General features: G+C 44.8%; 2 protein-coding genes across 4 annotated transcripts in view; one reads left to right on the top strand and one right to left on the bottom strand.

The window, feature by feature from the left end:
• Nucleotides 1–8046: 8046 nt before the first annotated feature.
• C1H1orf116 (chromosome 1 C1orf116 homolog) lies at nt 8047–23771 on the bottom strand. 3 transcript variants are annotated; one of them, XM_031656259.1, is made up of 4 exons: nt 23738–23771; nt 16078–16263; nt 13470–13647; nt 8047–13013 (listed from the first exon to the last, which is right to left on the bottom strand). In XM_031656259.1, the coding sequence occupies exons 1-4, from the start codon at nt 23744–23746 to the stop codon at nt 11461–11463; spliced, it is 1926 nt and encodes a 641-aa protein (XP_031512119.1). In that variant the 5' UTR covers nt 23747–23771; the 3' UTR covers nt 8047–11460. The 3 variants fall into 3 exon arrangements, with proteins under 3 accessions (XP_031512119.1, XP_003893234.2, XP_003893235.2); XM_003893185.5 differs by lacking the exon at nt 23738–23771 and adding an exon at nt 21165–21354; XM_003893186.5 differs by lacking the exons at nt 16078–16263; nt 23738–23771 and adding an exon at nt 21165–21352.
• Nucleotides 22963–25754, top strand: part of PFKFB2 (6-phosphofructo-2-kinase/fructose-2,6-biphosphatase 2) — a 47039-nt gene continuing 44247 nt past the window's right edge. Inside the window, exon 1 of the transcript XR_001895957.2 lies at nt 22963–23056. The gene's annotated coding sequence lies outside the window, so the exon portion shown is untranslated. The remainder of the gene's footprint in view (nt 23057–25754) is intronic.

Genomic DNA, 25754 nt, shown 5'->3' with positions numbered 1-25754 from the left:
GAAGTGAACACCTGGGAGTAAGAGTTTACCCTTGGCCGGTGTACTGCTGTCCAAGCCCCAGACTAGTTTAACACTGACTCCACCGAGGGAGGGCAACCTGTGCCCAAATGCAGGCCCCTCTACATTCCTTTGGGTCCTTTCTCCATTTCCTATGTTTTCTACTACGTACAAAACTCCCATGCATCCTCAGCATTTCACAGAGTGTGCCTTCTACCTCCTGTCCTGATTGAAACACACCTCCCCAGTCCTTCTACCCCACCTATGTCAAGGGGCTGGGCTGACACTGGAAAGCAGTGTCAGCTCTCGCTACCCCAGGCCATTCCAGAACATGCCTTTTCTGCCCCTGTAAGTGTAGCACTGCTCCTCAGTGCTTTGAGAGAGTATCCTAGAGTTCCTTTTGAGCATCTTTCAGGTACTGTACTGCCAGCTCTCTCAAGTACTGTGTGGATACTGGAGTGGTTCTCACAGGTTCGAGGAATTAGCAAGGATGCGGCAAGAGCTGTAGGTTTAGCTTAAGCAGACAAAAACTGGGGCAATTGTTCAGAACAATTACTTTCTGTTGGGGATGTTTTCATATGGTAGCTGTAGAATGGTGGATGAGGTGGCCCTGGTTGAGGGACCAGGGACTGAGATAACTTTGCACTCCTCTGAACCTGAATCAACCCAACCTTCCTTTTTCTGAACCTACACTTTCCTGCGGAACACATAGGTGACTCTGACCTCACTGGGGCTCTCAGTGTCACCACACATTTTTTCTGTCATTGTTTAACTTTATTTCTCATCCCTTCCCACAATGGCTCTTCTGTACCTTCTCTCTTATTAAACTCCTCACCCTACCCTACTCTCCTTGCTTTCACATTGCCTCCAAATTAAAAGGGAAGATGCAATCTATTAGGAGGGAACTCCCTCCATTTCCCACCCTCTTCCCACAAAGGTTTGATTTTTTGCTTTTTTTTTTTTTTTTTTAAACATCTCTCCATCCTTTCCTTTCTTTGGTTTTTTTTTTATTATTATTATTATTTTCTTTTTTCTTTTTCTTTTCTTTTTTCTTTTCTTTTTTTTTTTTTTTTTTTGAGATGGAGTCTCACTCTTTCACCCAGGCTGGAATGTAGTTGTATGATCTCAGCTCACTGAAACCTCTGTTCCCTGGGTTCAAGCAATTCTCCTGCCTCAGCTTCCCCAGTAGCTGGGATTACAGGTGTGCGCTACCATGACCAGCTAATTTTTGTGTTTTTAGTTTTTAGTTTAAAGACGGGGTTTCGCCATGTTGGCCAGACTGGTCTCAAACTCCTGACCTCAGGTGATCTGCCCGCCTCAGCCTCCCAAAGTGCTGGGATTACAGGCGTGAGTCACTGCGCCTGGCCCATCCTTCCCTTCTTCTTCCCTGACCTGGAGAAGTTGCTGACCCTCTTTCCCCAGCAGAATTTATTCTCGTTCATTAGATCTCGTCTCCTTTACTTTTCCTCAAGAGCCTTCCTCTATATGATCACTTTTCCTATATATTTAACTTTTTCTCTACAGAGTCTTTCCTTCTAACATATAGTCATGCTCGAATCTATTCCATCTTAAAGCAAACAATAAAAAAAAACCCCTTCTGTACCCTTGATCACATTTTTTTTTCCAATTTTCCTAGCTTTCTTCCCTAGCTAAGCTATAAAGGGAGGGAAGTAGATTTAACTATACTCACTGTCTTCACTTCCATTGACTCTACAACTAGCTAAAGTTGGTTTTCACACTCATCTCTGAAACTGCTTTTGCTGAAATTATTGGTGACCTCTTAATTTCAAAATCCAATAGAAATGTTTTAGTTTCATCATATTTGATGTGTCTGGGGTATTTGGTATTGTTGACCATGTGCTTTTCTAGAAACTCTTTTTTCCCCTTAGCTTTCAAAATCTCTCTCTCTCTCTCTCTGAACAGTGGTGAGTACTATGCAGAGAATTCAAGAGTGGTACTATGAAAGCAAAGATCAAGTGTCATCTTTAGCTTGAGCATTCAGCAAAGGCCTCTCAGAAAATCTGAAATTTAATCTAAAATGTAAAGGATGAGAAGGAACTAGTTATATAAAGACAAAGAGAAAAGAACTCTAGGAGAAGGAACAGCCAAGGTAGAGTCCCAGAGCTGGGACAAGCTTGATGCATTTAAAGGAGAACATGAAGACAGATCTGAGAAGGGGGCACAGGAGAGAGCCTTGAAACCCAAGAGGATGAGCAGGGAAAGGATTCTGAGGAGGAGCACACTACACAGGAGCCAGTGTTTCAAAATGAAGGGAGTTGTCAATTGTGTCGAATGTGCAGAGAAATAATGTAAACGGGAGCAAAGCAGACTACTGGTTCTGCCAACATGGATGTCATTGGTAACTTTGACAACAGAGTCTTGGGGGCGTGGAGGGGAAAGATGCTTGTTTGAAGTGGGAGGAGGAGTGAGGTTCAGGTGAGAAAGGAGAGGTTGTGATTATTTCAAGGAACATTTCCAGAGGGGAGCAGAGAGATGGCCAGGGTGCTAGAGCAGTGTTGTCCAACACCATAACCGCTTGTCTAATTAAAAAATGTAAGTTTATGTTAATTAAAATGCAATAAAATCAAAAATTTAGTTCTTTGTCACACTAGCCAAATATCAAGTGCTTGAGGGCCACATGTGAGGAGTAGCTGCTCAACTAGGCAGAGCAGATAGAGCATAGTTTTATCATCGCTGAAATTTCTGATGGACAACTCTGCTCCAGAAGATGTAGGGTTAAGGAAGGTTTTCATTTTTTTGTTGTTGTTAATTTTTTAATTTGAGAGATACTAGACAGAACAGTGATCAAGTAGAAATTGGAGGTGCTGCTTTCTCATTGGACTTCTCTTTCTTTACCTCCCTTTAGATGTCAGTGGGCCCCAGAGATCCATCCATGAGCTCTGTTCTTCTTATCTACCCATCCTCCCTGGACAGCCTTATCCATGCTCATGATCAACTGTCACCTACATTTAGTGGCTCTGTTATTGCCTCTCCCCCATGAACTGCAGAGCCACAGTCTACCTGCCAGGGGCCAAGTCAACTTAGAAGTCCCACAGCAACCTCAAACTCAGTATGCCCCAAACCGAACCTCCCTTCTTCCTGGTCCTACCCCTATAGCACCTTCATGAATTCTGTCTACTTGTTCAGACCAGCAAAGTGGGCATCATTTTGAGCTCCTCTTTCTCCTTTAATCTTTATATCCAGTTAGTCACTAAGCTGCTGGTTGGCTTGTGGGCACATTTAGAATTGTACACCACCTCCATCTTCGCTGATTTATTTAAAGTCTCACTTGGACTGTTGGGAGCATTGTGGATTAGCTAGCAGAAGACTCACATCCACCCTCTTCTCCCAGGCTGGCCTCTATTAGAGGGGACAAGACAGGCTTTCTTACAGCTAGAGATGGCTTGTGATGTAATTCTGGTCAATGAGACAGAAAAGAAAGTCTGTTCAGAAGTTTCTGGGAAAGACTTTGCTTTCTTATTTAAAAAGACAGATACAGATGCTCCCAGTTTTTTCCCCTTCTTCATCCTTTGAATGCCAGATTTGTGACTGGAGCCACCATCTTGCAACTGCGGAAGGAAGGCAAAGAGAATTCCTGTGCCTTTGCCCTGAACAATGCCCATAGCCACCTACCCTCATATTTCTCACTATGGGAGAAAAAAGTAAACCCCCTTTTATTTAAGCCACAGGGGATTCTGTTACTTGCAGCCAAAAGCATCTTTGACTGATAAAGTCTTCTAGCTAGTTTCTTTGTTGTAGTATCATTGCGGTATGTTTCATTCTCCACAGCCTTGGCCAGAGCCTTTATAAAATGCAAATTTGACCTTGCTACTTCCCTGCTTTAAATTTTCCTTTGACTCTCCACTGCTCACAGGATAAAGATCAGACTGCTTTGCATGACACATAAGCCCTCCACAGTCTCCTGCTGCCTGCTCCTCTGGCCTCATCCCTGGGCACTGTGCATGACGGACAGTTCTCCAGATACACCACACTTCTTTGTGCTTTTTTGGCACGTGCTGTTTTCCTCTGTCTGGAACACCTTCTTCTTTCCAGGTCTTTCCCCTCCTCTCTTAGAGCTCTACCCTCTATGGTTCTATATCCTTATATCTTGAATATAATTATAGCTTATTGTCTCTTCCTCTTGCTAGACTATGAGCTCCTTCATTTTCTGATATGTCTTATTTATCTTTGTTTTCCTAATATTGGATAGAGGGTTTGAACTCAGGAAACTGAGAAATAATGAAAGAACAAATGAATAAGTGTGCTGAACCAGGGGCCTTGATTCTGTCTCTAGTTCTACTTCTTACAATGTCATGAGCTCTCTGAAACTCATGTTCCTCATAGTAAAACAGAGCAATTCTATCTTTGCTGTTTGAGGTGTCAATGAAATTATTTTTATATGGCAGCTTTGTAATAGCAAAACAGCACTGGCCTTGGTGAGAGGTCAACCCAAGTTCAAATCCATGACTCCAATAATTATTAACTTACGAACTTGGGCAAATTGAGTAAACTGTCTGAGCCTTAGTTCCCTAATTGACAGGAAGTTAGATAGAAATGTGCGGGGCTGTTATGAAGATTACTTGAGATACTGAATATGAGAATTATTGGTTCATAAGAGGGATTCAATAAATGTTTCATTGAAGTGGACATGCAAAGAGGTGGTCTTCAGTCTTGATAGGATCCCGCTTGGGATGCCCAGTTCCTGGACAAGAGCTGTGATTCCCATGCTGCTGGGCAGCCAAAGCCCAAACCTGTGCCTGCCTCCTTTCACTGTGCAGACAGTAGGCACCATGCCAGCAGCTCCATGCAGAGTTGCTCCGGGTCTCTGTCCCTAGGTTGGAGGAATAAGAAGAGTCACGACCATCTACACAGCACTGAAAAGATTCTCCAATGCGTCCATAAATATATATCTCATGTAATTCTCTTGAGCATTCAGCAAAGGCTTCTCAGAAAATCTGAAATTTAATCTGAGACTTAAAGGATGAGAAAGAACTAGCTATGTAAAGATGAGGAGAAGAGAACTCCAGGAGAAGGAACAGCCAAGATAGAGTCCCAGAGCTGGGACAAGCTTGATGCGTTTAATAGAGAACACGAAGACAGATCCTTCAGGAGCCCCTGCCTAAAGGATGGGGGCAGGAGAGTCCCTCAAAGAGGAGATGACAAACATTTCCCCAGATCCAAGCAACTGAACAGAACCAGGAACTAATCCAAACGACGCCTTTGCAGAGTCCTGCCTACCCCCGAAAACAGAGTGTGGCAGGGTTGATGTGAGTTGGAGGAGGTGTTGATGTTGCAAGTCAACTTGTGCTGTAGCCTCAGTCCCACTTTCAGGCATGAAGTCTCAGGAGGTAGAGAGTGCTGTACTCTCAACATGTCCAAACACAGACCCATGCAGGGGACCCCCAGATCTGAGCCTCTCGCCGTGGTCTATGTCTCAGTGAGTGGTATTAGTACCCATCCAATCGCTAAGGAATGAAACCAAAACATGACTCATGACCTCGCACTCTGCCTCGCCCTCAGTAATACGTCCACCAAATCATGTCAGTGATGAACATCTTCAAACCTTCTTTCTTTTCTTCTTTCTGCCACCACCACAGCTGCACAGTGCCCCACTGCCTCCCTCCCAGACTACAGTAGTAGCTTTCTAACTGTTCCCTTCACACCCATCCCAGCCTGTCTTGGTCCCCTCCCCACCCAGCCACCAGAACAATCTTTCCATCTGTAGAGATGTACAGAGTTCGGTGCAGCAACTCTCTTCATGTAAGAGGAATTTTTTGAAAAGTCTCTGGGAGTTGATGCTCAGATCCTAAGAGCTCTCAAGTGTCAGGTGGAGGTGAGAAGGATTTGCTGGTTGTGCTACAAGTTGGGAAAGAAAAAGAAAGGGTGGAAGGGGAGATGATGTGAGGCCATGTGGTTGTGATAGGCCCCTTGGCATCCCCCACACTGACCTTCAGTAAAAAACTCAGAAAACAACAAAATGCTTAACGTAACCTGATTTCCCATGGGAATCTGTGAAAGGCCTGGGCTTTGGGTCTAGACCAACAGTGAGCAGAGACAGAGAGTGTGGCGTGGGGAGGGCAGAGTGTGGATTGGGAAGGAGGCAGGTGTGGGGAGACTCCAAAGCAGCACACACAGATGCAGATAGGACAGAACTGTAGGAGGCTCTTAAAACTGGAGAAAGGCTTTGACTCTTTCAGTTCTGAGGAATCTAGGTGCAGGCTAAGATGAACCAGTCCTCATGCGGGTCCCAGTTGACATCTGAATTACACATCTACGTGACAATAATATGAATAGACATCATTTATTCAGCAGTGTGCTGTGGTTTTGTTTATATGTAGTATCTCATTTGATTCTATTTTCATAACAACTGCAAGGGATAAGTATTATTATTGCCTTACTTTACAGGGTTCCATCCTGTTATAATCTAAGTTCGTTTTTCCTCCATTTTTAAGATAAACAATAACTGTAGGGCAGTATAAAGTTCCCTGAACCACACAACAAAGAAAGTTAAAAGATGAAAAAGGTAATTGCTGAAAAGGAAACTGAAGTGCAGAGACCCCGGCAGTCTGGCTCCTGAACCTATGCTCTTGGCCACTGTACATTCTCAATCTCTCTTCCCTCCCCTCCTCTTCCCTCCTTTTCTGTCTTCTTCCATCTATCCACTCATCCATCCATCCATTAAGCCTCCATCCATCTATCCATCCATATCTCTGACCATATATCTCTCTATATTTAGATAGTTGGAGATAGATATAGGTATAGATATAGATATAGATATAGATATAGATATAGATATAGATATAGATAGATGTCTAAGTTGACATGCCAGGGGCCATGTCAACTTAGAAGTTCCACAGCAACCTCAAACTCAGTATGCCCCAAACTGAACCTCCCTTCTTTCTGGTCCTACATATATATATGTGTGTGTGTGTATTTCTGATCATAAATATAAATAGATAGACAGAGAGATAGATGATAGAGAGAAATATATGTATCTCCAACTATAGAGATAATTCCTCTTTAGGTGGGAGGTTGAATTACAGAACCTAAAAGTTTCCTTGAAGTTCTCAAGTTCTTTGAAGTTTAGTTTATTTTAGATTATATTTTGATTATTTTTGGCAGGTGTTGATCTTCCTAACTAACTTGTTTGGGTTTACCGAAACATACATTTCAGGGCTAGCATGGATCTAGGAGAAAGACCAAGTCCCTCATGTTGAGAGTGAGATGAAGTGACCCACTAAAGCTCACCTGGTCCAGGCCCCTGCCTGTTTCACGTGATTTTGAACTCTGGATACGTGGCAAGTGGTGATAAGGACAACAATCCAACTAGGTAATGAGTAAGAGAGAATGACAGCCTGGAATTAGAGTGTAATCTGTTTTTACCACATGTGTATGCTAACAGTCAGTGATGATTATGACAGTGGTCATGATTCCAGCAATTCACAGGTCCCCATACCTAAAGAGATTTAGAGACCTCATCCAATGCACTTCTTGCTTCCTGATAACTAATGCCTGATTCATTCCAGAGATGAACGAATTTAAAAGAATGTGCTATTTAAAAGAAAAAAAAGAGTTTTAAAATCTTTTCTAGCTTTTATTTCTTTCTGAGGAGTTTCTTCCTGTTAAATGCTTATTTTTTTACCTTCATTTTAAAAATAAATAACTGTAGAACAGCATATAATTCTCTGAGCCACACAGCAAAAGAAAGTAAGAGGAAGCAAAAAGAAGTAAGCTCTATGGTCGTGGGCAGTAAGAGACTCACGATAAAGAAGTTGGGTTTGAGGATATGAAAGCTGGAAACAGTTGGTTCAGGCTGCACCAGAACACACACATTACATCCATGCCAATTGCTGTCTTTTCAAACTCCAGGAAGCCTGGCGTGGGTGAAGCTGAGTCACCTGGAGGCTGTGCCGAAGCCTGGTTGTGCTATAAGTTTTATGTGCAGCAGACTCTATCTTTCTCTCAGAAGTGGGTTGGGACAGCCCTTGGCATCCAACCCTCCCTACATTCACCTCCTTTGAGAAGAAAAAAATAAGACCCAGAAGGTAATATTATCATTTATTGAGTAGCTACACTGTGTCCAGAACTGAGCTTTACATATTTTATATCACTTATTTATCTCAGCAATCTTGAAAGGATGGTATTGTTTTCCCCATCTTATAGGTGAAGAATGAAGTTCAGAAAGTTAAAGTGATATTGCCAGGGTTCCTGATTGGTAAGTGATGGAGGCTGAATTTGAGCCACATCTATATGCTCCATCATCACTCTCCTGGGGAAAACGGCCTAGATGTATTCTATCTGCATTCCTGCTTAGATTCTGCACGACTTCTCCTGTCCATTCCTTCGGCCCCCTCTCATCTAGTCCATGAGATTACAGCTTTGCACACTGACAAGAGGGTCCTTCTTGGCCTACACATACAACCAGGCATCAAAGGATGGAAGGGTTCATCTCACACACTCACAGACCATGTAGACTCTTCAATCTACACCTCCAGCTAGAACTCAGAACATTGAAGGGGACCTGCTCTCCAATCTTTCACCTCCCCTTTCTCCATGAAATAAACGTCAACATTCACTCACCAGCCCACCCCCAGCCTACAAGGTGGCCCCTGCCAGATCATGCTTCCCACTGTGGAAGAAGGCACATATGAGTGAGTGGGCTCATCCTTTGACCTCTGTGTGAGATGGCCTATCCCACGGAGTCAGAGTGCAGAGTTCCCAGGGTAGCACAGGTGTGGTAATTCAGAAGAGCAGCTGTCAATGCATCTGACGGCACAGACCCCCCTCCCATGCCAGGCTGGGAGAGGCCACTCCTGTATGTGGCAGGTGGCTTGTGCCCAGTGGCATCAAGGCTATGGCAGGGTATAGCAGAGATCTAAGGCCAAGTGGAAGTGGAGCTGTTGCTTTGGTTTTGAAAACCAAATGAATGGCTTTTACAAACCTCCACCCACAATTCTGTGAAAAGAGATAAGAATAACTCTGACCCTACTCTTACCTCCCTCTTCATCAATTCATACTGAATGAAGAGCAACCCTATATGAATACAAGAGGATAGATACAATGACCTCAGCTGGGTCTAGCACCACTTTCAGGGAGGCGGATGTCCTCATTGGGCCCTCTTGCATCTCTTCAAAATGAGAATGACCAAGTTTGGATTTATCATTCTGTTCTTGAATCCCAAAGACTATCCTTAGAGCAAAATATACTCTTTGAAGGATGAGGATGTGGAGAAGCACGGTATATTTAAATAAAGGGAAGGGAAATTCAGATTAGGAAAACTAGAGAAATGCCCATGTTACTAGGATGAGGATGCCAAGTGGCAGGTACAGGTTGTCTGTGACTTTGTCATGTGTGGGAGAGAAATGACCTTTCTCAGGGTGTGGGAATATAATAGGTTGTACTCCTGATGACCTTGACCATCTTAATCACTCTTGTGTGATGCCAGGGCCCAGGTTCCACCCAAGTTTTACTTTATAGCTATTCCCAAGTTTCCCTATTAATCAAGGAAATTAATGAATACCGAATAAGGTGATCATTCTTCAGCTTTTGAGTTGAAATAGACGCATAAATCAACTCAGCTGAATACAGCATGCGGAATCAGTCCTCCAGAAGGCAATTTTCTCTCTTTCTGAGGGTGTATAATAAGACATAACTTGACCAGTTGTGGGAGCCCCCATCAGCCATGACAGACTAAGTCCTCACCCATGGCCAGGAATGAGGCACAGGCTTTTGGATGTGTGTGTATAAGAAAATGTACATAGAAACTGCCACACCCACACCCCACATACCATGACAGGGTGGAGTATTTGTTGTCCTTACCTTAACTTTGTCACCATTTTCAGAAATTCTGGACTTTGATGGTGCTGTGTCCATCAGGACACAGCCTAGAAATTCTCAGAAGCCTTAAAAGGTGCCTTTCCAACAGCATTCCCTTTATCTACCCCTCACATGTGGGCATCCTGGACTCCACGCAGTTCACAGCCTATAAGTAAGATTTACTTCCTAAGGGGAAGCAGGAGTCATGTCTGGCCATGTCTCACCTCCAAGCTTGTATTTGCAAGCCCACACCACCCACCCATAATACTCTCTTTCGGCATCTGCTCAAGCTGCACCACTTGGTCAGGGAATTTGAGGGGAGAGGTGTTCTGGTTAATGATGAGTTACCATATAGCTATCTTCCAAATATAAAATTAAAAGCCACAGCAATAACTATTAGTTTGAACAATATTTAATCTCTGATGCTTCAGAAGACACTTTGAGATCTTGAAGGGCTTTAGGGTTGAGTCTTTGGTGGTGACTATGGGTCCTGAGGGTGCTGTGTGGATGTACAAGAGCACTGACTAAGGAGAGGTGGCAGCATGCAACGAGGGTAAGAACCTCAGCTCTTTTCCCAGATGGCAGGCTGACCCAGGGTGAGTCACTTCCCTTCCCCAGCAGCACTGGGTGAGAACTTCTCTGAGGCCCCTCTTACCTCTGATATTCTATTAAGACTGGCAGAGGTTGTATTGTGTGGGTTTTCTATCACTGGAACTGAGAAAAATTTAAAACTACCTGCATCAGCACAGAGAAGATCTGAAACGGTTCTTGGGTGTTTATAAAGTCCATGGGCTGGGCTCCCACCTTCATGTCAGCCCAGCCCTGGGGTCAGTGCAGACTGAGATAGGGAGCAGGAAAGCAGGAAGAACAGGAGTAGCAGAGTCAGGGACCACAGCACAGTTAGTGATTGAATTTATCAAGCCTGTGGAGAAGGACTCTCCCTGGTGGAGGTAGTGGCATAAATACGTGGTCACTTATCCTGCCTTCTCAGACCAAAACGAGCTGTTCTGCTATCAGTCAACCAAGAGGTTGGGTTACAGGGATGTAGCCTGTCTTTGAGACTGGTGATACTGAGAGGGCAGTGGGTGAAGAGATAACGAATCAGCTCTGCTTAGCCCAGGCCTTGTCCAGAACTGAGAGAGGGATCTGGCAAGGTATGAGCCAGTCTCCATCCACTGTAGGGATTCCAGGAGGCCCATATTTCACATGACCCTGCATTTGCTGGATGTAACTTTTTTCAAGTCATGGACATGTCCATTGTCTCATTTGACTTTTCTTCTCAGGCATGGCCAGCCCCTTCACTCAGCTCTGGCTAGGCTGGACTCTACCCAATGTAAGAAAACCTCTAACAAGAGCAAAATTCTGAACAGTGACTCATTGTGTTATATAAATAGTTTCAGTGATGTATCCGGCACCCCCCCTACACACCAAACACACATGCACACACCCCCTCTTGTGGAGATCACCTTCGAAATGATCCATGTGGGCACTCAACGGCACAACACTCTGAATATAAATGTATGCTTGGACTCAAATCTCTCCCTCCCGTTCATCTTGAGCCCTCAGTTGTGCGGTGGCAAAGGCTCCCAAGTGGAGCATGTGTCTCTTCTTGTTCAGCCAGGACAAAGTCCGCACTGGTGGCAGAGTCTACTCCTTCAACAGTCCCAGCTTCTTCAGGGCCTCCCTTCTGTGTTCATTGGGGACACCTTTTGGGGAGATCTTGACACTGACACACGGGGGCCGAGGAAGTTTGTCACGGCTCTGTCCTTGGTAGGACAGGCGCTTGGAGCTCTGCTCCTGCTCCAGGTCAGCCAGCTTGCCTACCTGGATACCTGCAAAGTCTTTCCCCGTGCCCAAGGAGGCCGGGCGGGGCCGAGAATTACGCAAGACGCTGGGCGAGATCTTGTCCAAGAAGGAGTCCTTTCCCAGAGAAGTGCTGGTTTTGGGGCTGGCGTCTTTCTCAGCTGAAAGGTAGTTGCTTAGTCCCACGCCTGAGCGCTCCAGAGTGTTGGACTTGAAGTTCATCTGTCTCAGGCCAGGGGTGTTGCTCTCCTGGAGAGTCAGCCCTGACTCTGGCCTTGGCGGAGTCAGCCCTGAGTCTGACTTTGGTGGAGTCAGGGGACTGTTTGCCCTTGGGGCTTTAGGGATAGGAATTGGCATAGTTTTGGTAGCTGCGACATTGCCTGGAGCTGGAGACTTCATTGTCAAAGCTCCCTGAGCTTGACCTGGAGCTGGAGCCGGAGCTTGAGCCAGAGCCTTCCCAGCAGCAGGAATAGCTGCTGAGGCCTGGGCTGGAGCTGCAGGCTGAGCCAGATCTGGAGCTGGGGACGGACGCTGGGCACGTGTCTCCTTGGGTCTGATGGAGCTGGTGGGCTTACTGAAGTGGAGTCCAGGCTCATCTTGATCCTGGGGTAGCCCCAGCTTCTCTAGAGCTTCTCTACGTGCTTTTCTCTGCTCCTGCAGTGAAGAGGAGACCAGGCCAGAATCTCCAGGGGCAGCCTCGGTGTGGCGGGACAGCCAGTGCTGGGGATCACTGTGGAAACTGCTTCGGCTGCTCTTCAGAACAATATTAGGTGGCAGCTTCCGGGGCTTAGGGGTTGTGAGAGGAGCTAGTCGGCTGTTTGGGTCCTCCCCTGATGGGAGGCGAACATCTTCAGCTCTTGCTTTCTGAGGCAACACTGCAGGAGGAGGCCGGGATTGTTGTGTGTACCCAGTTGAACCTGTTTCCTTGGCTTTTTGGGACATGGCCTCTGAAGCAGTCTGCTCTCTTTCGTGGGAGCTGGATGGTGTGTGGAGCTGGGGTGTGTGGCCCTGCTGTCCTGGTCCCTCGGGCAGGCTGGCTTCCCTACACTGCTCTGGCTGGGTGTCCCGAAAAGCTTCTGGTGGAGGGATGAGCACCACGTCCAAGTCAAGGGCAGCCTCCTGGGGGCTGGCAGGTGCCTGACTGGGTTGGTTGCTCTGGCTGACCTGTTCTTTCTCAGGCTCTGGCACAAGCCTACCTGCTTCTCCAGGGGTGTGACTGTTAGCCTGGGTGGTGCTTTTCCTGAAGTTCTGGCTTCTGGCAATGTGGATATTCCTGGGGAGGCTGTAGGAGCCAGACCTGAGGCCTAGGCCCTGGGGCTCAGGAGGATGGGATGAGCTGGACTCAGTCACTGTCCGTGGCGCTCTTCCTTGCTGAGTGATGGTCTCCTCTGGACCTCCTGTGAGGGTCAGAAAGAACATAAAAGAGTGAACAGAGGTGAGGGCCCTGCTGCAGAGCTCTAGCTCCAGGGAGGGGCTAACTAATTGTTAATAAATATTTGCTAAATGAAACAACACAAAACTGCAGCCCCAATACTAGAGGGACTGTCCTCAGGAGTAAAATGCTCCTCACACCCTGGGACATGCGGCCCCACACTCATGACCACACTTGTGTGTTGTTTTGTTTCCCTTCTGCTGAGCCTGAGCACCACTGGCTCTCCACACTCTCTAACGAGGGCCTCGAGGTGCTTCCCACTGCAGCTGGGGAGCCCTTCCCTCTCCTTATCTCTCTTACCCTTGTCCTCTGTGTCACCCAGATTAGCTCCCTAGACTGACTCAGTCTCTCCAGAGCCAACCACCCAGCCCTCCCTGACTCCCTCCTCTGCTGGAGTTCTACCCCAGAGGGTCTGCCTTACCCCGGGGAGTGGGCTGGGTTATGGGCAGTACTCGGAAACCTCTGGGAGTTGTGGCTGGCTCAGACTCGTCAGTGGACAGTCCGCTGTCAGCCTCTGTGTCCAACGAGCCAATGGTCTCCTCCAGGAAGAGCAGACACTCCTTCTCTTCAGCGGACAGGAAGTCGTAGCTGCTATCACTCTGTTGGGGGCAGGGGGACGGGGAAGGGCGAGAACAGGAGAGGGAGAGAGAGCTGTGAGAAAGCGCTCCCTCGGCAGAAACTGGCGGGGCCTGAGAACCACCCTGCGAAGGGGAAGGAATGTTGAAGAGCTGGAAACCTTTCCCTCCTGCTACTCTGCAAAGCTGCTGGAGTTGCCTCCTGAAACTGTAGGCACCAGGGAGCGCAGAGTGTGTCCGGAGGTTGGCCCGCTAGCACCCAGCTCTGGAGCTGGGCAGGCACATGGCAGGGGCCTTTCTTTTGCTTAGTCCTGGCTGGAATGCTTAGGGGCACAGATTAGAAGCAGTCCTAAGTTCCAATGTTTGACAGCCTTTGTCAAACATTTCACTTTGGGCACCTCTGATTTAGCTCCAAATAAGAAGGGCAACATAACCATTTGACCTGAAACTTCAGTGGTATTGCTTTTAACTTTTAAAAGTACTTCTGCATACTTGATCTGGTATGTCAAGGACAGTATGAGGAAAAGCAGGAAATGCAGCCAGCTATAAGCTGCCAGGCCAGTAGGAACTGTGGCATGACTGGCCACAGATAAATGTACTAAATGATTTGTAGTTGACTTTGAAATGCATTCCATACGGGACTTTTTCCCCTTGTACATTTACTTTCATGATGGCATTTGGCTCTGGCTAATATTAAAATAAGTGTGCATTTCTAAAGCAAATATTAACTTAAAGGGGGAGGTTGGTGGAAAAACTAGATGGTATAGGAGGAGGGAAAAGCAGCTTAGTATTAAATGTTAAGTAGATCTGAAAGTAGATCATATCCGTTATGAGGGGGTACATAGAGGTTTTTGGAAGAAAATGATAACGGTCATCTCAGACAGTTACTGTCTATGTTGTACGGGGCTAGAAGGTTGCTGGAACAGTTGCTCTTCCACAGAGGAAGTTGAAGGGAAAACAAAACGGCAAATTAGAATATAAGAAATTTGGGCTGAGTCTTTTCTTGGCACCTCCACCCCTTTTCCTAATATTTGGGACACTTCAGAGTTGTACATTCTTCAGGCCCACTCAGATGGCCAGGAAAGATTCTGAGACAGCTCTAAAAATATCCTGGAAGGAGGGGAGAGGGCTGCGGAATAACTCTTCCAGTTGCCTCTGCCCCTTAAAGAGCCACCTGTCTGTTGACTGATGTGGGCCTACATGTGAAAGGAAGCCCCAAATATAACCCCTGGAAGCTCTGAAGCTGACTCCAAGAGTTTCTTGAAGAAAAATATCTTTATGGTCCTTTTACTTCTAAAATAGCCTTGCCAAGGATAAGCTGACTCTTAGTTTCTCCTTCATGAATGATTCACTCTGAAAACCTTTAATCCCTGTCACATTCTGTGTCCAATGGTATGTGACTATTCACATTGGCCTCAGTCTAACAGACACAGAAAGACTTCTCCACAGACCCATTATCTAGGGTCAAAATGAAGTTTGTCTGATTGTCTGCACTTTGGATTTGTGCATGTGTGTTTCTTTCTCTACTCCATTTTTACATATCAAAATCCATTGGTTGTCTTAAACAGCCTTGATATTCAGTAGACACCCTTAAAATCCTTAAATTTTCAAATACTTCTATAGGATACAATGCAAAAAAGCATAAATTCTCCAGGATTCTTATGTATGTGACAAGCATGAACAACAAATGTTTGTGTCTGGATGCAGCACAGATTTACTCTTTCACACCAACCTGACAACAACTGAGATTCAAATTCATGCCCAGAAAAATTACAGTTTATTAAATGCCACTCACAAGTAGCTAAACACAGTGACTTTGGAAGATTCTCAGTCTCTGCTCCTAGAAAGGCTGATTCTTTTCTACATGGAGGCATATGATAGGTGCTTTACTTGTATCTCATTTACTCCCCACAAATTGAATTAGATATGAGCACTATCGCATTTGAAAACAGAGGAGGTTAAAGCTTAGAGAAATTAAGTAATTTGCCCAAGGTCATACAGCTTATAAGTAGAGAACTTAGATCTGTTTGGTTCCAGAACCTAGACTCCTAATTACCTATTTTCTTTGATCTTTGTAAGAGACTAAAGTAATGCTGCTCATTGCAGAGAACTTCAATAATCCACGTGCTACGAGAATCTATGTTTTGGTTTCCACCATGACCTCAGATTACAGGCCTACTCTTTCTGCTCAATCCAACCCCCAACCTAATGAAAACTGGGGGAAAAAGTCTCATTTGCCCAATTGATCTCTAAGGTCGTCCCATCCTATTCTCTATAGAGCCAGGGCTGACTCAGGCAGAAAGCACCCACTGGTGTTGTGATTCACTCCCCAACAATGAAAGAGAAGGTGTAGTGAGCCAGGATGGGTGGCAGGAAAGAACAGGGCAGGGCAGGGCAGGGCAGGGCAGGTGTGCAGAGAGCAGACCAGGTTGCGGGAGGGAGAGTATTACGTACAGATCCAGAGCGGGTGGAGGTGCTGCTCATCATGCTGTCACAGCTGCCGACACGGGTCACGGGTTCTGAGCCAGGCCCCGCTGGCCACAGCTCCCTCTCGGGCATCGCCCAAAACAAGTTGCAGGGGTGGCAAAGGGGGCTCCCAGAGGGGAAGCGAGGGGAAGTGAACAATGTCCCAAGCTGGGCCTGAAAAGAGAAGAATCAAAGCCACATGTGAGCCAAGACTTTGGCAAGGCTCTGCCCAGGCCCTGGGTGGCATGGCGGGAAGGACACCAAGCAAGCAGAGAGCTGGAAGAGGGGCGTGAAACCCCCAGCCTGCATGGAAGGACCCTGGAGCTGGCTCAAATACATGCAGAAGGACAGACTTAGGTGGTGGAGAGGGAGTCTAGCCAGAAAGAAGCTTCTACTACTTCTCTTACATTTTTCTCTGAACCAAGGAGCTTAACCTACATTTTCATTACTATAAGCAATAAATATTACAGGGGTCAGTAGCTTGAGTTCTGGAGTTAGTTGGGTCTGGACTCAAATCCCAGTTTAGCCGTTTACAGTTATGTGACTTGAGGCAAATTACTCTGAGTCTGTTTTTCCTCATTAAATAATGTTAGTATGAGGATTAAATGAGAGGACAGTTAGCACAGTTTAGTTGGTAGTAAATACCCTAAGACCTCATGGGTCAATAATTAACTATTATTGTTCTTGTAACAAGAAAAAGACAAGATCTATCTAGGATCAAACTAAATTGAAACAAGAGAAAGAGGAGCTCAGAAAAGAAGGGTTTTGGTTTAACGGGAGACTGTAGACTTGAGAGAAGAAACAGGTCCCTTAATAATACCTACCTCATGGGGTTATTGTGAGACCATGTAAAACACTTTGCACGGTGCAAATTGTCACCTGCTATCATAGTCAATATCATCAACATCATCACAACAACCACTACGATGTCCATCTTTAACTCCCTAGCCTAGAGGCATAAACAGGGCACCTGCAGTGGTTGACACAAACCTATTTTCTTTCTAGTGAATTTCTTTCTTTCTAGTGCCTCTGTTGTTGCACATATTCCCAATGAGATTCCCGAGCCCGTGTCAAATGAACAAGAGAAATGTCCCATGTAGCTTCCTCCCAACTCCAATTCCTTAGGGGAAAAAAGTTTCAATATCATTGTAACAAAAGTAGTAGCAAAGGAAGGCAGTGCCATCTTCCCTCTGAAAGTCCCAAGAATTTTGATGTGGCTGTTTGTGGGAAATACTCCATTGGAGATGGCAGGCCAGAAGTGAGTCTGCTGTTAAAATGAAATTCTAAAAGAATTAGGATGAAAAGACCGTTCCAAGATCAAACAGAGAGTTGGAGGAGAGCCAGAATTAGAATAAAGTTTGTCTGATTCAAATCCATGTTTTCCCTTTAATGCCACCCTGTATTTTCTTTCATCTTTCCAACCCTCCCAACACTAGGTAAAATGTCCTAGAAGAAAACGTGATCTATTTGAGATCTGGAGGCTTGGGCTTTGGATGCCAGGGCAGATGTCCTCTTGGCCTCCGGTAATAATCACTTCCAGTGCCAAAGTCAGGTTTGGACTGGGTTGGGTGAGTCAGCCTTCCAGCCCTATAGAGCTGGCAAGTATGGAGCCCCATGGAGAGAGCTCCTCTTCTGCTTGGGAGGAGTCTCTCAAAAGGGGCAGGTAGGGAGGGGCACGACAGTGGGGGAAAAAGAGGAGAGATCCCTAGTGAGCCAGACATCTGGTTCATAGGGGTCCAGATCCTCCTAGGAGATAAGGAGGGAACTGGAGGGACAGAGACACCAAAGAAGCCCAATGATAAATAAACGTGGGGTGAGGAAGCTCTTAGGGTTTCTTCATGAGGTTAAGCTCCCCAGTACCCAGAAACTCAAAGAAACAGGAACATGAGAAACCATGTGGGTGAAGTTCAGTCATCTCAGCTACCCACTCCATGAATGATGCTCAAGTTCAGGGAGGACTAACCCATTCCTAACATTCTGTAGGGCTGAGGCCACTGTAGCAAAGGAGATCCATCTCTGTAAGTCTAGGTACACAGAAAACACTCAAAAAATGCTGAATGAATGAACTTGCCATCTGTTCTAGGGTCTATTGGGTTGAGCTTTTGGAAGGCTTCCTCTTGGTTTCTAACCTATTACTGTGAGCTTTTTCTTAAATATTTAATTTCCTGGATAATATATGGCTCAGTGAAATTTGGGCAATGTTTTCAGTTAAACTAACATTTGTGAGCACCTAATAATAGGCGCTAGTGGTACAAAACCGTATAAGACGAAGGCATTGTTGTCGAAAAGTCAGTGTAGATCTAAGGGTCTAGTTTTGGGCTCCAATTTTCTTCTCTATAAAATCAGGGCAGTAAATATTTAAAGTGACTCACTGTAATTAGCATAATATTCTCTATGAATGGGTGAGCAGATGATGCCTCTTACTTTCAGAGAAAATTACTACCCTTGTGCTTCTAAGTATGCTTTAGACTTTACAGAGATTTTCTAGTCTCTCTTTCCTACCAGCGAAGCCTATCACACTTTTGTTTCAGAACCTAGGATACCTTCAAGTAGCTGGAAGAGATAAAAGTGGTAGGAAAAGCACTGCTTCACAAGAACACAGCATGCCATAGCTTGCAAAGTGCTCTCAGATATGCTAATTAGATCTTCAGCATAAACTAGAAACATAGGCAGGATCTGACATTTTCTTCATTTTACAGATGAGAAAATTATGGCTCTTACCACTAGCCCTTCCTAAGGGACACAGGAAATGACCTATACTTGCATATACAGGACAGCCCTCCACGGGGCATCTCAGGGACTATCTGGATGCAAGAGGGGCATGCCCCTGAGAATGGTTACTAGTTACCCCTGACTAAAATACTAAAAGCCTTAAGACCCCCTTCTCCTTCTACTTCATACCTTAAACCCTGCAAATGATCTGCTTCAGCTTTATATTTCCAGGCCGGTGTATTGCCCCAACAGCAGCTATTTCCACAGTAAAGAAATGACACCAACTGCCAAGGAAAATCATGTCTTTAGGGATTACATGCTCCCTGCAGAGAGGAGTCTGAACCTGAAACCAAAGCTGAGTGAGGTGCTGTCACCTCATCTCCATACCTAGTTTTCTGACCTAAAAAATCTGAAAGGTGAAAGCTGCATTTCCTTTCACCGACTTCACAACCTTGAACCATGGGGCTGTCTCAGGGCAGCCATCGAAACCCTGATAAGAAGACTGAGAAACAAACAAAACACTCAAGGTGAGAGTTTGGTATCTTTTAACCCTTGACCTCTTTGGGAACTTAATGGGAGGAGGGAATGGGTTAAGAAACATGTAGCACTTAAATAGTCAGGGCCATCCATCCTGAATTAAATATTAACTACTCCACTGACTAAAATACTAAATACTGCCAAGTCTTGGAGGAGAGGGAATAAAGACCAGGTGAAGTTCTGGCATCTGGAGAGGGTGGGGTGGAGAGAGGGCTCCAGCTCCATTCCAGGTTGGCTTGTCTGCACCTTCTAATCAGACCCAGGTCTCTCTCATCCTCCTCCTCCAACGAACTCACCCACATGTCCTCCAAGAGCTCTGCCTCTCTGCCTACTAGTCAAAGAGGTTTCCTATCTTTCAATCCAGGTGTCTCTGCTTCTTGTTGACTACCCAGAGATGTGCCTTGGGCTGGAAACTATCCTAAGAAAAATATCAGAAAGACTAAAACTTGCACAATGTGCATATCCATCTCCATGAGCACATGGGCAAGTTTCTGTATGTGTTTAGGCAACATTATCTTCTTCCTTTTCACCAGTGGATTTGAGGCAAGGAGCAGGTAGAAATACTCTCTGCATAGGAGAGCTTTGTTAGACACTGCTGGTGGTCTTTACTCCTAAGTTCACCATCTAGGGCAGCCCTCAGTCAGTGGATGTGGGGTGCTGGCTCTGTGGTGTGAGGTAAGCTCAAGCCTGAATCTCCAGTTGCCAGGACTGGAAAACCCATATATTCACTCAGGACTGTGTGTGCCAGGCCCTTGGGCCTGGCACTGAGGTCTTCCCACTTCCCTCTTCTCTGCAGCAGGAGGGAAAGAGTCAAAGTTAGGGACCAAAGGGTTAAACCCCCCAAGATGGATAATGGAGAGGCGACTTGCTACTCTGACTTGACTCCTACATCTGCCTTCCTTCTGCAGGTAAATCTGCCACACAAACTGCCAACTTGGACACCTGCAGGAAAACAAAACAAAGCCACCACCCTGGTCTGCTTCTCTGTCTGTGGACTCTGCCACACTACCTTGGCCTGAGCCCCACTTGGAACTCTAACTAGACTTGACATGCAGCTGCGAAATATTCATGTAGGTGAGGCCCAGCACAGCCAAGTAGCTTTCTGTTTGCCAGTCTCTGCATCTATTAACAGGCAGAGTCAGAAAGTTAATTGAGTAGAACCCAAATAAACTTGACTTTGCAGCTAGATTATCCATGGGTTTTCCAAAGATGAGCTGGTAGCTGGAGTTGAAGTTTTCCCCACATGCCCAAACCTTATATCCCTTTACAAACAACCTAGTGCAGCTCATGCCTAACACACCTGTCCACAGAGAGCTCCATTATCAAACGAGCATGATCAAACACACACACACACACACACTGCACCCATTATTTAAACAAAGATCGACACCGAGTTGGTAAAGCCACGGGAGAATTTCCGGTTATAATCGCAATGGAAAACCAAGATACTCTCCCCCGTTTTGACTCCCTCTATTTCAACTGTTATTTTCCAAAATCACAACTCAATTTCAATTGTTCAGAGATGGAAATTTCCAAAACAAATCTATTTTCTTTTTCGTGTTGTTTGCACAATATGCCTATCCAACCTAAGGAGGTAAATGAAAAAGAAGGTCCTCCCAGCCCCGGTCTCCACAAAAATACTACAATCTCAAGTCACTACCAACCTGATCTGATCCCAGAATGAACTCAGAGAATTGGGGAACAGATAGGAAAGCTCCCTAGCTCGGGTATAGAGGGACACCTTCCTTCCTCTGTAGTTCTGATTTCCCATGAAACCCCTTCCTCTTGCTGCAGGATAAGCAGTAGTTGGTTAGTGATTAACTCACCTCCACTGGGTTGGGGGCTGAAGACAGGAAAGAAATACCCTTTTATTTCAAAGGGCAGAGACGGAGACAGAGGCTGCTTCCCCTGCCTCCTACTGTTTTCTTCTCCTTTTGACCTCCTCCTGACTTACCTAGACAGGTAAATGCTTCATCTGTGCTGCCTGGCCCCCACCCTGCCACTGACTCAGCCAATCCTAGGCTCCCCTCCCTACCTCTCATTCCAGCTGTTTCCTCAGGGAGGGAATGGGAGGGGAATGAGCAGGGTGGTGCTGCTCCCTCTTAGCCAATCATCTCCTGCCCTCCCCTTCCCTGTTTAGAGCTAATAAAGAGCTCTTTAAAAAAGGAGGGCTGGAAGGAGGAGGAGCTGGTTTGGGCTGAGACTGGAAGGACAGGTGGCAGGGAGGGAGCAGGCAGAGATAGTATATATATTTAATGTTGATATAAAGGAACGCAGACAGTCCTCTGGGCAGTGTGCTTTTCCATAGGTCTACGTGAAATAGGTTTTTCATCTAGAACTACCTTCTTCCACTAGGAGATTAGTTTTCCCCTGAATTATCTAAGCTAAACTCATTTGTGGTCAGTTTTGCTGCTAGCTTTTCTAGCTGTTGAAAGTCACTTTCTTCCCCAAGCCTACTCCTAGCTCATAAGTCTGGCAATTCCATTCATGTCCACTTAGGAGGGTGTCCCAAGGCTAGGGTTGCTGTAGTTGGGCCAGTCTCGCCCCAGTGCTTGACAACAATCTCCTTGGCCTAATTTATTTCTGGGGAAATAAAACCATTCATCCCCTGAGAGGTCCCTATCCTGATGGAAGAGTGACTGGACAGCTTGAAAGGGGAGAGCATGCACTCTGTCATTTGGTCCTCTGCTCTCTTTTAGTTGTTCATGGAAGGTGGCAATACATATTATGAAATAAAAACAAAACAAACTTCTAACCAGTTTAGCAACTCCTACCTCCTTTCGTGGACTGACATTTGGCACTTGTAGGGAGAAGAGAGTAGGTAGAAGAGTCTACTGCTTTTGGGAAGAAATCTCCCTCCAAGTACAGAGACCACTCTTATCAGATATGATTTTTGACTGGAAGCTGGTTTTTCCTAGAGGTTGGTTATCCTTGACACCTATCAGGATTTGAGGTATTCCACTTACTAGCATTAAAAGGGCAGGGAGAAAATTTAAAATCAATGTACACAATAATTGCCAAAATTTATTAGGTTCTTGCTATTTGCTAGGTATTGTGCTGAGCATTTTCATGTATCTTATTCTTTAGTCTTTAACTTAAAAAAGTAGACATTTATTAATATCTAAATTTTACAGGGAAGTTAAAAAACTTTTTCAAGGCCATGTAGCTAGGAAGAGGCAGGGTGGGGATTTTAATTCAGGCAATATAACATCAAGATTGCCATGAATCAGCATAATGCCAATCTGCCTCTGTTTTGGAGAGAATCTCAAGTGGAAATCATGAAATACACAGATAATTTGCAAGTGTAATTCTAGCAATTAGATTCGTCCTTTTCCATTTCATTTCCTACTTAAAGCTATTAATATGTTTTATAACAAGACGACACATGGCTTTCATCTTTTCTCTTTCTGTGATCACGGTTGGATAGGAAATAAAAAGCACAGTGATCTGGGGCCAAGGTAAAGATGAGGTGGAGCAGGACTAATGGGTAGGAAGGAGGTTGGAGGAAGCTTGGAATAACCCAGTCCCCTGTCAGCAGCCTATGGATATCACAGCTGAATGAGCACTTCAGGCTATGACCTCTCTCCCGGGTGTGTCATTCAAACATGTATGATGTCATAATACTAACAAAACAGGAAGGGCATCTCCAAATCAGCAGTTCCATGCAACCAGAGTCACACCCATGGATGAAGTCAATGAAGTTGATCCAGCTCCATAGGTGTGTGATTTGAACATTTGCTAAAAAAATGAATTGACTTATGAGAATTAACTTCCAAGAGGACAGTAGGCAGTCTTATTTGTGAACAGACAGTTTTTCAGTTATAATAAAATTAGGATAACTAGGAGGAACCCCTATCTTTTACCAGGTAGAAGCAGGGACATAGACAAATCATCTTTCTTTTCCTCTCTTTCCTCTCAAAAACGTTTTCTTTTTGTAAATTATGAAATATTTCAGATACCCTGGCATAATAAACACAACTGTACCTAACACCCAGTTCAGGAAATAAAACATAAACATCATAGTCGAAGTTACTTACAAGCCTTGAGCCTCCCTTCCCCGCAAACACACATATGTTCTAGCTGAAATAAATCACTATCTCAAATTTTCTGTTTCCCATTCTCCATGTACTTAAATGTTTTCCCTGGAATTCATATTGTTTTTGCTTTGTTTTATTTTTGCTTAGAAACGTACCAAGTCTCTAACATTCCAAGATAATTGGAAAGGAGGCCTGGACTACAGAAAAGGAAGGATTTCCTAAGTCAGTCAAAAGCCTGAAACAATAAGGCTTCCTGGTTGATATCGGTCATCATTTGAGGGGGTATGTGTGTCATTGCTCTTAGTATGTAAATGCCTGTTTGATGACCAGACTCTGTGGAAACTAATTACAGCCCAGCTCACCTGATTCATCTGTTCCCTCCTTCTCCATTCTTGCATATGCTGTTGTGGTCAGGTCATCTCTTTGACTGTCAGAGGCTAGTTTATGATTTCCTTTCTGAGTACAACCTCCCCACTGAGGCACCTCCCTTCCCCCTAAGTGCACATGTAAGTGTGCACACACGCACATGTGCACACACACACATGTCATTTCAAAACTGAAATATACCACAAACCGTCATTGGCCAAACTTTCCTCTTAGGCCCCTTATAAAGTTAGACTCTGCAAAATAGTTGTGGACTTCCATTCTAACCATTCATGATACTTATTTATTCACATTGCAGTTACACCCTAGCAGTGTCTTCCTTTCCCTTTCCTCTCCAAAGGAAAAATTAAGTTACTTTGAACATATGCTGTCCCCGTCCTTAGGAAACACTTGGCACTCTGCGTTCATGTTTGGGCATGATACTATATGCTGGGGCTCTGAGTGTGACCTCTAAAATACTGGGGGAAGAGAAGGTTTTATTCCTCAAATAGGGGTTGGGGGAACAAGAGCTTTCTTTAAAGAGAGCACAGCTAGGGAAGAATTCAGATGAGGGTAACTATAATTTGGCTGTAAGATGTGGGACTGGATAGCACAGATTAGGACATCAAATAGATCACCAAGTTCTCACTGAAGTGATATTAGTGTTAAGACTGTAATAATTTGATGAGAACTAAAGCATGTAATTAAGTAAATTTGGATGAAGGAGTTCTGAAATCACTTAATCGTTAAGTAGTTTTAGGGAGTATTTTTTTTCTCCTTTCTTTGTTGAGAGCAGTGTTTCTTCAGCCCATCTATCATGGAAATTTAGAGGACTCAGCTGCCCCTTTCTCCCTAGAACTAAAGAAAGTTCAAGGGCTAAGGTCACCAATTAGCATCAGAGAATTCTGCAAGAAACACCAAATCTTAATGTGTTCAAAATTGGAGTTACATTGTCCATGTCCATACCCCTCAAATGTCCTCTCTCCTCTCTCCCCATCCCAGCTAATTGCATCACCACACTTCTTCTCACCCAGGCTCGAGAATACTTCACAGTTATTCTCAAATACCTCCTGTGAGATAGCTTTCATACCTCTTTCCAATTCTTTATCCTCCCTAGTCTGGTTCAGATTTTCACTGTCAGTGAGATCATGGACCACTAGAGATGGAGGAGGCTACAGAAATTACTTGTTACCCCTCTTCCATTTTACAGACACACATCTGAGTAGTCATTCCTCCTCTTAAAATACTTCGATGGGTCTTCATGGCATTCAGGATGAACTTCAGAGTCCCTGTTATGACATAAAAAGACCTTCATGAGCTGGCCCTACATGCTTCTCCTAGCCTATCTTCATTTATATTCTGGACTACAGCCACATCCACTGTTTCTGAAACTGCTGTGCTTCTGGGCCTTTGCCCATGCAGTACACTCCTCTTGGATCTCTTCCCACCCTTGACATCCTGGCTTAGTCTTATGCTTCCTTCAGGGTTCAGCTTAAGCATGACCTTCTTTTGGAATAGAATATTAGGTGCAGCTTCACTGTAGTCTCTTAACACAATGTACACATCTGTATGTTCAACCCACTAGGATATAACTGTCCTCTTTCTCTCCCTGTAAATTTCGGATTCATGAAAGGCACTAATTTTTTTTCTATGTATTACTTTTCTTTTCTATTGTAATAGTTATATATTAATGTCAAAATTGCTGATAAACTCTTTGGCAACTGAACTCCTTAAGAAACTTGCCCTAAAAAGTTTATTCTTCATGATCAAGCTGAAAGATAATCCTTCTACTACTACAATTTTACTTGTATTGTTTTTTCCCGATTCTTGTCCTTTGACATGCTATTAAACTCTGCGTTGTTCTTAGAAGTAATGAGCATTGGCTCATTAGGATTGTTTTCAGAGGCTTTTGACCTTTTGATGTCATGAATATGTCTATCAATCTAAGATGCCTATGAAGGCCCTGAGTTGATGATGCTTCACACTGCAGTGATTGAACACATATCTAGTGATGGG

The sequence above is a fragment of the Papio anubis genome, chromosome 1, assembly GCF_008728515.1.
Source record: "Papio anubis isolate 15944 chromosome 1, Panubis1.0, whole genome shotgun sequence".
Lineage (NCBI taxonomy): Eukaryota > Metazoa > Chordata > Mammalia > Primates > Cercopithecidae > Papio > Papio anubis.
This window is presented reverse-complemented; position numbering and strand designations above follow the sequence as displayed.

Coding starts and splice junctions, on each gene's coding strand:
- C1H1orf116 (XM_031656259.1), bottom strand. Junction 13,648..16,077: donor CCTCCACCCGCTCTGGATCT/GTACGTAATACT, acceptor TGCCCCCAACAG/AGTGATAGCAGCTACGACTT. Junction 13,014..13,469: donor AACCCAGCCCACTCCCCGGG/GTAAGGCAGACC, acceptor TGACCCTCACAG/GAGGTCCAGAGGAGACCATC.